Source organism: Urocitellus parryii, chromosome 4 (assembly GCF_045843805.1).
Source record: "Urocitellus parryii isolate mUroPar1 chromosome 4, mUroPar1.hap1, whole genome shotgun sequence".
In the NCBI taxonomy this organism is placed as follows: Eukaryota; Metazoa; Chordata; class Mammalia; order Rodentia; family Sciuridae; genus Urocitellus; species Urocitellus parryii.
The window spans coordinates 142,062,724-142,075,144 of NC_135534.1; the positions used below are offsets into that span (position 1 = coordinate 142,062,724).

Below are 12,421 nucleotides of genomic sequence, written 5' to 3' on the forward strand. Positions count from 1 at the left end.
GTTGCAGTGGGGAAGGAGGAAAGATTGCGACCCTTCTGGGAAATTCCGTTCCATTCTTTAGAGCAACCATTATTTAAAAAAATATATATCATATTGTGCTGATATTGATGTCCCTGTCATTTCCTCCTACTTCTACCTACTGAGGCACCTTGCAACCCACTGAGAACCCAAATAGAACAAGCAGGCTGGGGAAAGGCAAATTTTCACTCTCTTCTTGAGCTGAGACATCCATTTTCTCTTGCCCTCAGACATCAGAGCTTCTAGTTCTTGGGACTCTAGGATTTATATCAGCAGCCCTTTACTCCACAAATTCTCATGCTTTCAGAGTTGAAGTGGTTGTTATACCATCAGTTCCCCAGTTTCTCAGACCTTTAGACTCTAACAGAATGACCAAAGGCTCTCCTGGTAGCTTGTGGACAACAGATGTTTGGACTTCTTGGCTTCCATATTGTATGAGCCAATTCTCATAATAAAATACCATATGTATATAATGCTAAAGTGCGCTGGACCTAGCTGCCTAAAGGTAGTAATTGTTATATCCATTTTTATAGAGAAAAGCAATATTAGAGAACTAAGGTATGTATCCTAGGCCTCCTAGTTGGCAAGATAGCATACAAGAGTGTCTAAGATCATGAGTTTTAATGTTAAACTGTCTCAGTTAAAATTCTGACTTGTTATCACATACCAGCTATGAGAGTTGGGACATGTTACTTCTCTGTGCTCTGTTTTACCCTCCACAGAATGCAGATGATGGAACCAACTTACAAAGTTCTTGTAGGGAACATAAAAATATGACACATATAAGCTCCATGTAAATATTTGATTTTATTAGTATTTCTAATATAGTTGTAAAGCACAGGAACCCAACTCAAACTTGAATAAGAAAGAGAAATACCAGCTCACAGAAGCAGGAGGTCATCAGATCATTCCTTTTCTTTTTCTATACCTCTGCGTAACTCAATGCACAGACAGATGCTCCCCCAGAAGGAAGCTATCTTCTGAACCTGCAATCTGGGAGTCGAGGAGGAATACTCCGCTCCATGTTTACCACCCCTGCATGTTCTCTGATTGGCCTAGCCTGGATCAGGTACCCAAACTTAGGCTTATGGGGAGATGGGAATGAGGAACAGAATTAGCCCGTCCATCATATAACCTAGCTGAATTACACCGAGGGAAAGAGAGGATGTTGGCCCCAAAGAAAAAAAAATGGTCACACAAAAACTAAAGGTCCTGCAATAAGATGCAGAATCGGGAATGGAATTCAGGTCCCTCTCATAACAACTGGCTAGTGTTTCACCAAGAGACACCATAGGAGTGCCTAAGTGGAAAAGAAAATAAATGCTTTTGCACTATACTTTGAGAAAAGGGGTAGGGGTCCTCTAACAACTTATATGCAGTATGTTTCCTTTGAAAAGTACAGAGGTTTTACAGATGCTAAATGCCCCAATGAGAGGAATAAACTGTGGCCCAAGCTTGCTGTGGCTACTGTGAAATGACCACTACACTCACACATATGGATGAAGGCTGTCTGCCAACAATGAAAACTTAACTGCCTGAACTACTTTGGGCCTCATTTAACTTGCCTATTTACACGACCATAGATGCCTTGCTCCTCGGAGCCATAAAATTTTAGCATGGGAAAGGACTTTACAGATCATTTGATCCAATCCCCTCATTTTCCAGATGGAAACAATCGGAGTCCAGAGAGAGTTATTAACCAGCACAAGGTCACCTAGTAGCTTTAACGTAGGCCAAGAAGTAGATCCCAGGTTTCCTAGTTTCCCATACTATGCTCTTTCAAAAAACTACACAATGTCAAAAAGTTATCCAGTGATCCAAGTCGATGTTAATTTGTTTCTTCTCCCACCAGGAGGATCATATAAGTATTTGGATGAATTGGGAAACATGACATACTTAAAATCATGCAATTTTAACAAATATACATTGATCACTACCATCAGAAGGCAATAAGTTTCAGTAAAAAATGACAGTAATCAATATTTAGGGCTGACCTTGTATGAGATCTACCTTGGCTATTTCTCCATTCTCCAGTGGGTGCTTAGTGCTCAGTATTCCTGACTGTTCTTAAACTGATCCCAGTTCCTAAGCAACTGCTTCTCACATGGCAAATACCCTCTACCAGAATTGGGGTTTTCCCTATTTAAAAAAAAAAAATGACTTCTTCTGTGGACCCTTATTCCTAGGATCAGAAAAGATTACATGAGTATATTTAAATTACTATCATATCAATATTTAATATTCTGAGAAATAAGACCTTCACATAAAATTATATTTCTTGCTAAATTTCCCTTTTAAAATTACATCTGTTGATATAGTTTTTTGTTATTGTTGTTTATTCTATTGTTTTTGTCTCTAGCTGTTCATTTAATGGTCACAGATACAATTCAGATACTTTTACACAAAAAACCTTACTTCCTGAAATGAATTAGCTATGACTATCTGGGTCTAAACAAATCATAAAATTATTCTGTATTAGATAATCAGATATGTAGGAAGCCTCTGATAAGTTATGATTTAGTTTTCTAGGCCTCATAAAAAGTCTTTTAAAATTGAGTCAAACTTACTTGAGATGCTTGAAATCAGATAAGAGGGCAAGGGAAGATACTTAAGTTAGCCCATTCACTCTATTCACATTCCCATCCATTTTTCCTATATGCCTTAAAGGAAACCAACCTTCCTTTTCTTTTTCTTTTTTTTTTTTTTAAAGAGAGAGAGAGAGAATTTTTTAATATTTATTTTTTAGTTTTCAGTGGACACAACATCTTGATTTTATTTTTATGTGGTGCTGAGGATCGAACCCAGTGCCCCGCGCATGCCAGGCGAGCACACTACCGCTGAGCCACATCCCCAGCCCCCCTTTATTTTTCTGTTTTGACTGTCTACATCTACATAGTAAAAATAATGTATGTTTGAGACTCCTTACACAGGCAACCAGATCAGAGACCAAAAGAGCACTGTTACTGCCTAAGAGATTTTTGAACCTCCTTGACTCAACTCTTGCATCACTGGCCAATGTCAAGCCCTTGGGAATGGAGCCAACCCTCAAGAGAAACAATATATCTAATTCTAGATGAGCTCAATCCAGACTCAAAGTCTATAAATCTCATATTAAGTCTTTGCTATCAATTTTCATCTCTGCCTAATTGCTCCCTATATTATAATTTTTTTCTATTTTTCTCAGTCTGGGGCATATAAGGAAGAAATTGTTCACAGAGCCCTTTTTTCTAGTGAAAGTCAGGAGTGACAAGTTTGACAAAAGTGACAAGTGACGAGTGGTATTGAGCATTCTAGTTCTTCTGATTTTCAATCTGTTTCACTGAGATGTGTACTATCAATTTGTGTAAGTATTGTGTCTTGTCCATCTTGGTCCCAAGTGAAGTAAGTGGGCCAAAGGCTGAGTTATGAGAAAAAGAAACAAATAGTTGAGTGTCATTACAATGTAATGGATATTATCTCAAAAATTAAGATCACTGCATTGTACTAATGTATCCTTAATAACAAAGCTATACCTTTCTTCTGATTTTTTTCCTTAAGAGGTAACCTGAAGTTTAAATTTACATTATGATTACAGCCTTTCTTTTATAAGTTGAAGCACATTATTTTGGTCCATTGAGCAAACTCATTCTTATTCATTGCCTTTTAAAGTTGACATTTAACTTCCACAGCTGTACAACTGGCAAGAAGCAAAAGAATATTTAATATTCAAGACAGCAGATTCTAAACCCCTACAGCATTCTATTATACGGACTGTCCTTTAATTAGTGTATATTACCTGAAAGAAAGAATTACTTATGGAATTAGCAAAGGACAGTTGAAGGTGCTCATGTGTTTATTTCCTTGCTAATACTCATAAATCCAATAACACAAAGAAGTTCTATCAGTTCAAATTAATAATAAGGGCTGGTTTTCTGAAACACCATGTCTTCTAATGCATTTATCAAAATAGAATTGAAGACATCATTGTGTTCTCCAGGTCTCAAATTCCTAAATCAAATAAGAAATTAGATACACCCCCTTTTACTATAATTTGTTGTTCAACATCAGAAGTAATTAACTTATGCATTCAAGTCATGGTGCACCTGCTATGGGTCAGGCACTATGTTAGGCACTGGGGATGGAACTGTGACAGTCCTGCCCCTCAGAGCATTGAATTCAGAAAGAAACACCAAAAAAAAGGAAGTAATGGCAAAAGCAAATAAAGAGTGTTGGTATAAAAGAAGCACACAGCGCTATGAACAGCCATGAGGAGGGGTCTAATGAAGTCATGGGAATAGGGGTGTTAGGTATGGGAAGGTCCTCTGGAGGAGGCCAACTTCAGAGTTAAAGCTGAACAACACATCGAATCTTGCTTTCCTCAAGAGCTCCTCGAAAATTTCATTAGCACCTTAGAATCCACAAGAATAGATAGAACAGAAAGGAAGAGAGAAACAAATTTTGGAAGCATAAAAGAAGATGGATAAGGTAGCAGAGAGCCAAATTCTAAGATATCAAAGGGTGACTGAGGCAGAGCTAGTGAGGGGAATGGAAAAATAAACAAGGAGAGAAATGAATTACAGTAGATGGGGTAGAGAGAGAAGATGGGAGAGGAGGGGAGGGGGGATAGTAGGGGATAGGGAAGGTAGCAGAATACAACAATTACTAATTGGGCATTATGTAAAATTGTGGATGTGTAACCGACGTGATTCTGCAATCTGTATTTGGGGTAAAATTGGGAGTTCATAACCCACTTCAATCTAATGTATGAAATACGATATGTCAAGAGCTTTGTAATGTTGTGAACAACCAATAAAAAAAATAAAATTAAAAAAAAAAAGAAGCAGTTAGAGTTGCAAAGGTCCTCCTCCACTGCAGAGCAACTGCACCTCCCCTGGTAAACTTCCCCTGGGGCTCCACCTCTGGTAATCTGACCAGCCCAAGAGGGAAGCCTGAAATTATGACACTATGGCTGCTTTGAAAAGCCGACCCAGCTAGATTCCTCCAATGACGCTTGACCCTAGGCTCCCGAAGCCCTATTGTTTCATTATGAACAAAAACCAAGGACTGATGACCAGCCATCTCACATCGAAGATAGATGCCATACAAACAAAAACTAAAACTAAAGAAAAAGCAGCTTTGAGTGAAGACTATGTGTGAGAAGAAATTCAAAGAAAAACAAAAACTCTCATTAACCGTCCCAGATGGTTAAGGGAAGATATTGTAGTCATGAAACCCCAAAAGGATCTTATAAAAACAGAATAATTCAGAAAACAAAATTCATTAGTAGCGTTGAAGTAATAGAGACCAAAGTAAATACTAAAGATAAAAAGAAAAAAAAAAAAGAAAAAAAAGACAAGAAAATCCAAGGAATCAGGCCAAGCAACCCAATATCCAAGTAGAAAATTTCTGAAAGAGAAAACAAAATGCATCAAGAATGAAACAAATCAAGAAAATTCTCCTGAAGTCACAGTTGCTGTTCTAATTGTTTTACATATCTTAATTTGCTTAGTTCTCACAACAATCCTGAAATACACAATCTAGTATCAAGAATTTTGTCATGTTTGTAAGTATATTTCCATATCACTTACCTGTATATTACAAAATATGTGTTCTTTAGAAAGATGAGTGGATAAGAAATTTCCTTTTTTGTAGTGGTAATTAACACTGTTCCCCAAATAATTTCTATTATCAGTAAAAATGTATCAATCTCTTGCTCTACAGTCCATTCTGTTTTCACAGTAGTGCTCCAAGAGGTCGTTGCAAACACTAAATTAGCAAACATTGCACCACCGTTGCTCTTAAGGGCAATACAAGGTTAGGTTCCTGAAAGCGTCTGGTCATGACATGTCACTGCTTGATCAATATATGACCTTATTTTGTGCGTGTTTCTGTTTAAAGACATCTTATTTAGAATATATTGTCACTTCATCAACATTGAACTCGCCACCAATAGCACTATCATCATTACCTGAATGAAGTTTATCTAACACATGGATTTTCTCCAAAAGGCACATCACTGCTTTATTGTATTTAGGGACATGATGGCACTTCAGCACTATGCTTGGGGGACATTTTAACAACGAGATCAACAAAAAGCATAAAAGTTAGAAAAGCATGGCACTAAATAGACTGTGAAGGGACAGTCGTTTACTGCATGAGAACTAAAACAAGAAGGCAGATCACCTCCATATTTTACTTCAGCTGAAAGTGTGAACATCAGGTGACTTAACATTTTGCCCATGTCTGCAAGTAACCGCATCAGTACCGCAAGTATTAATTTGAAGGTTACAAATAAATTTTAGAGAGTTAGGAGAATTTGTAAATCCAGATGTGCAAATAATGAGGATTGGCTTGCATTATTCCTTTTATTATTGTTGTTGTTGTTATTATTATTAATGTTATACCTCTTGATTGACAAAAATTTTTTGTTAAAGAAAATCTGAAATGTCATGTAACAGTCATTTTGTTGACCTTGGCATACCCTCATGCCTTCACTCCTCTGATCAATAAATATTTTATACAACCTGCAGCAGTTCGGGGGCTACTCACATTTTGTTCCAATCTGGTGGATGTCTGGTAAAAAGAGCCCCAAAATCTGTTGCAGGCAACCCTGTATCCCTGTAAACAAGAAGGGATGGCAGTTTTTAATAATATGTGACAGACTGCCATAAATAAATTATCAAAGCTGTATAAAATGAATTTAGGGTTGAATGTTTACAATTATTTTTACAGGGTTTTATGTTTGCAATGTTTATCCACTTTGAAAAATAAATGTCTAAGTAAAAGGAAATTTTAACATTTTGTCATTACTTTGACTGCCTTTTCCAATAATAACAATAAAAGACAAAGTCGATGTCATGCTCTTCCATGAAGAGGCACTGGCAAGGACTTGCACACACATATAAATAATTAGAATACAAGTCCAGCTCTCACGTAGAACATAACATACTCCAATGGCAGGGATACCAGAGCAATTAATTCTGGTTAATGACAGCTTACCTAATTCTGACAGCATTTCCGGCAATATTTCTAGATACATTGCATACTTTATCTCATCTAAACTTCTGAACCACCTTTTGAAGTGAACAGTTTAGTCTTTCCCATTTTATAGGTGTACAAACAGGACTGTATGCATCGAATAACTTTCACATTTGTGAAAGTGGGGTTCAAACCTAGGTAGTCAGAAAATGTATAAAGAGGAAATGAGATTTTTTTAGCTGGACCAAGAATATGTGAAAGTGTTGACTGGTAAACCATAGAGGGAAAGTTTGAGGCAAAAAAATAGGAGGGGTATATACATTACTATCAGTACAAATCCTTTTCCGCATGTTCAGGTCCTATAAACAAAAGAAGGTATTTAGAATACCTCTCAATAATCCCAGAACACATTGTTTCCTCATTTAATAAGGGCTTGCTCTTTATTTCAACGAAGTTTTTGTTTGAAAAACCTTGTGCCATCTCTTCGTGTGTTTCTGATATCCAAATCTGGAAAAATAGAAGCCATGTGTAAGAAAAACGAATTAATCACCAAAAATGTCCAGTTACTAAAATATTTTCCCATTGAAGTGCATTCTGATTTTAATTATTGACTTCTTCACATTAAAAAATAATATAACCCTCAACTATTTTTATCATGAATATCTAAAAATAGCAATTTTTACTATGTGTTGTTGGAAAATCAAATCAAATTAGTTGTTCCTATGAAATGGAAAGTGTTTCATTCACCTAAATACTAATTTTTATCTACTTTCTATTTCTTTCTTTATCCTTCTCAGGGTTTATATATTTAACTTCCCTAAGTAAGAAAACATTTGTAGCCATCACTTTTTAAATTAAAAAAGGAGTTTAGATATCATCATCATTGTCATCACCATCATCATTGTTATCCATTCTTTATTAGGGAGGATAATTTGATAAATATCAAGCAATTATTACTATGGGGGATAATCTGAAAACTAATGTTTTCAGACCAATTGCAGAAGCATCATGGGTAGCATCTAAGGAATCTTGGGAAGAAAAACGGAGCTAAGGAGTCAGCATTTCACCCATATGAACCTCTAGATCATGAATCTGGAGGTTCAGAGCAGAGAACCAGAACTCATCACCAAAAGAACCCACTCTTTTACCTGAGCCCAAAGACTAGGTTCCCCCAAACATCCAGTGAAATCTCAGAACACAATAATCCCACTAGATTTTTGTTTCACACAAAGGTTTACCACTCTTTAGAAACCTGAAGCCTCCACTTGCAGTAGTATCACAGCTGTAGGCCAAGAGGTTTGGTCTACTTCAAGTTAGCAAGAAGGCTCTGCTATAACTAGGATCCTACCCAACTCAAAATAATTTTAACCATAGTCTCTGGGCCTGGATCCCTGGTCTACACCACCGATCTCTGACCACTGTTCTCGAAAACCTCAACCTACGAAATCATTAGTCTCCCAGCCCAATTTCCCAGCGGTGAACTGTTCTTCCTCTAAGATTTCACCACTCACCAGTCAATGCTAAGGGAGCCTGGGTGGGACCTCATGTTATACATTTTAACAACAAAGGAAGAAAAAATATCTTTGGGGAGACAATTAGCATCCACCTTTTTTTGAAGGTATAGAATTGAAAATTTGATGTGAACTATGTTCTGATCATTTCCAACAGTAAAATATTTCAATAAATCCACCGACCCTTCAGAAATTATGTGCAGCCAAGATATTGCCAAACATGAAATAATGCAGGTTTAAAAGGAAATAGATAATGATAGCATTAGTATATGCATTATTTCACTGACTACAAAGAGCAACGCTGTGACTTGTTTACCAATCATGGCCTCAGAAGGAAAAGACCAATCAAATGAGGGAACTGAGGAGACTATAAGGATCCATTTATAAAAGTATGGTGAACATTAAGATCTCAACAATGTTGAAGCACTCTGAGAGTAGTCATAGAGAAGAGCCATATGGTAGCAGTTACTGAACCCAAAAAAAAACCTACAGCTATAAAGATAGTGCAATCTAATAGTTGTGGTTTTTCAGAACAGGCACACAATGATCACCAAATCATGGTCCTGCAGGCAGGAAACCACAGGAATAAGTAGTCACACTCATTCTTCTCTCTCCTCTAATCACCTGCCAGTACTTCTTGCAGGCCAATCCCCCACAGAATGCTAGAGGGTAAGGGAGCTCATTGGTATAATCTATAGAAGTTATCCTTCTTGGCACTTGGTGGAGAAAGCTAGAAAATAGATCAGGAGGGCAAAGGAAGAATACTTGACATGATTTATTTCCATTTTACAGGTGGGAAAACTGAGACTGAAAATAATTAAGCAATGTGCAGCTAGAAAGTACAAGTCCCATCCAATCTGATTCATTCATTCACCTGTCCATATATATTCCCGCAGTGCCAGTCTTCATAGTAGGTTTAAGATGATATCCTCCATGCTTTTTACATGAAAGAATAAAACCTAATGTGAACAGCCTCTGTTGATTTCTGGTTTCTGGTAGATGTAGGCAAACCTAATCCTACACCAGCTTAATGTGAAAAATCACTTTGGTGTAGAAATGTTCATAACCTGACGTAAGCGTGGGTGATCCATAAAAGCACTTCCATATGTTTAAAAGTCTTTTGGGTTTTATATATATACACATCACAAACTGGAGATTGGCAATTTGGTACATGAGATAACTAAATTAACACAGCACACACTCATAAAATATCACTAAAATTTCCATTCAATTTGCATAATAAAATCCAGCTTGAGTCAAATGGTAATATAAAAAAAATATCAAATGTGTATAGGCAGTGCATTTCATAATATCACTTATTCCCTGTTTTCTTGACTATCAGGTTTTTTTTAAGTCCCAGTTTCTAAACTTCTAGAATGACCACCCCCCATATGTGTTGCGTTTAAGAAAACCCAGTAGACACATAACCTGGGTAATTGGCACAGAGAATGAAGAGTAGCTTGTGACTTCCTCTCAAGTTATACATTTAAGGTAGCCAGCATCTTTGTCCCCAGGATGACTTACCTCTTGGAAAAATCATGGAAAGCTTCATTTTAGATGACTTTCAATTGACCTATCTTTCTTGGGCCCCCCCCAAAAGCAGACTCCTCTGACACATACTGAAGAAAAGTATAAGACTTGCCAAGTCAAATTTTCCCTCTGATGCCACAGGCTGCTTCTGAAACCCTCTAGCCTATAGTCTTTTGGCATGAATGAGAGAGACCCCCGTCCATCAAATCCCCCAACCTCCAAGGAACTCTTATCAAGTCCTGGGTGATACCTGTGAGGGCCTAACTCTTCAGGTTTAGAGTGAAGGAACACCTTTCCTGTCTCTACCCTCCGGGAGTGAGATCACAACCTGCATTCTCCCTCCAGATGATTCTGACACATTCTAAATGCTTTTGTCCAGGTCTTCTCAAAAAAATTTTTTTGATTGTTTGTCTTTATATCTTTAAGGTGAACGAGAGACCACAAAATTCAGTTTCTGCAGAAATGCTTTGCATGTTCTACCTAACTAGTTTGTCTCTTCACTTTATTTATTTATTTATTTATTTATTTTTCACTTCACTTTATTTCAAAGTTGAAGATTGTAGATCTTAGATCTTCAGTCAAAAATAAAGAAAAGTCTTTAGTGTCAAACAGCTCACCTCCTCCAAGGATAGCATTTTTGTATAATTGACAAAAAAAATCAGCAGCTGCAAGAACAGGTAACACCCAAGACTTTTGTTAGCAATCTTGCTCTTTAAAAGTCATCAAAAAGGCCATTCTTATTTCTCAGCAGTAGTTTTGCCCTTGAAAATACTGGTCCTCTTTTCACATCTAGGTTAACTCAGTAGTGCCACACAGAGTCTTAAAGGATCCCAGAGAGTTCCCCACAAATACAACCATCATTATTTTGAACAAATGAGACTTGCTAGGTATAATGAAAAACTAATTCAATTTCCTCCCCACTGCCTGTTCAAGCAAGCTTTTATAGGATGGTTAAATTCCTGTTCCTAGAAGAAATAAATCTTGAGCAAGTCTCAATTTTTTTTTGTCTGATTACTCTAAGTAACGAAACCATTTCTTGTCACAAAACAGTCTTGGCTACATAATGAATAGTAGACAAATAATCACAAAAGGACATTCATGCTGCCCAGTGTCTGTGGAAAGGAAAGAGTAGAACAGGTGGAAAAATAGAAAATCAACAAACCTCACCCTGTCCTTCACCTCCCAATTCCCTCTGCAGACTTCACTGGCCTGAAGTAAGCTTTAGCTGGTGGAGGAGAAAAGTTTTAACCTTAAATGAAATCATCATTTTGATGAGATATTTAATTATTGAAATATGAGAAATAGGCTTTTTATTGCCTGAGAGTGACTAAAGAAATTATAGTATCTGTATAAGATCTTATCCAAGGAAAAAGGAAGAACTAACTCTATGGAGCAGTGTAAATAGACAGTGGAAGCAAAGAATATGGGAATGTGTGTGTGTGTGTGTGTGTGTGTGTGTGTGTGTGTGTGTGTACATGTGTGCACATGCCCATGATTGGGCCATTTAAGTTTCATTTCTTCAACATAACAGTTATGCCTGCTTAAGTAAACTAATATATGTGAAAAATTAATATCTAGTCTAAGAGTTAAATTAGGGCATGATTAGTGACATATAATTGCAGCAGCAAAGAGAATGATGGGATTCAAAGGGTGTGTGGCCTGCTTTCATTCCTGTCCCAAATCCCTAGAAATGACAGAGAAGATATTTGCTAGAATAAATGACCCCACAGATGTAGCAAAGTACATTCACTGGCCAAAATTTATACAGAATTTCCTGAAACAGGAAAGGCAGATGCAGTTATGCTGATACTGAAAGACAATCCAAAATACTTCCAGGAAGTGATGCTCAAAATGTTGGCATCAACTCCAACTTCAGAGACTATGGAGACAAGAAAAAAAGGAAGCCCTCGATCAGCAATCCACTGCCCCTAAATATCTTGCGGTTAAAATGGCAGTGAAAATGATTCCATCTATAAAAACTTGATCCATATGCTCCATTCAGGTACTTAGATGCAAATTCAAGGAGCATCTGTTAAGATTATACTGGTTAAATCACTATTCTACTATGTCAAAGAACAATATCTGAACTAAGTACATTATAATCTAATATCTTAGATCTAGTATAATTATATCTTTTAAAATTCCTTTTAGAGTCACTAATTTCAAAATATCCTATTTTATCTACAAAACAGCTCATATTTAAGCCTATATGTAACTATTCTTTTTAAAGTTTTGTTTTATTTTTAATTGACAAAATATTAATCAAATTGTGTGTGTGTGTGTGTGTGTGTGTATGTGTTGGTGGTGTTGGGGATTGAAACCAGGGCTTTGTGTATGCTAGGCAAGCATTTTACCAACTGAGCTATTTCCCCAACCCCTAATTGCATATATTTATGGGACATAAT

At 36.8% G+C, this 12,421-nt stretch overlaps 1 protein-coding gene across 1 annotated transcript in view; it reads right to left on the reverse strand.

Annotated features, from left to right (window-relative positions):
• Nucleotides 1–12,421, reverse strand: part of Cfap95 (cilia and flagella associated protein 95) — a 63,121-nt gene that overhangs the window by 21,672 nt on the left and 29,028 nt on the right. The window contains exons 3-4 of the mRNA XM_026389288.2: nt 7,364–7,482; nt 6,547–6,615 (exon numbers count right to left, since the gene is read on the reverse strand). Of these exons, the coding sequence (XP_026245073.2) occupies nt 6,547–6,615; nt 7,364–7,482 (188 nt within the window). The remainder of the gene's footprint in view (nt 1–6,546; nt 6,616–7,363; nt 7,483–12,421) is intronic.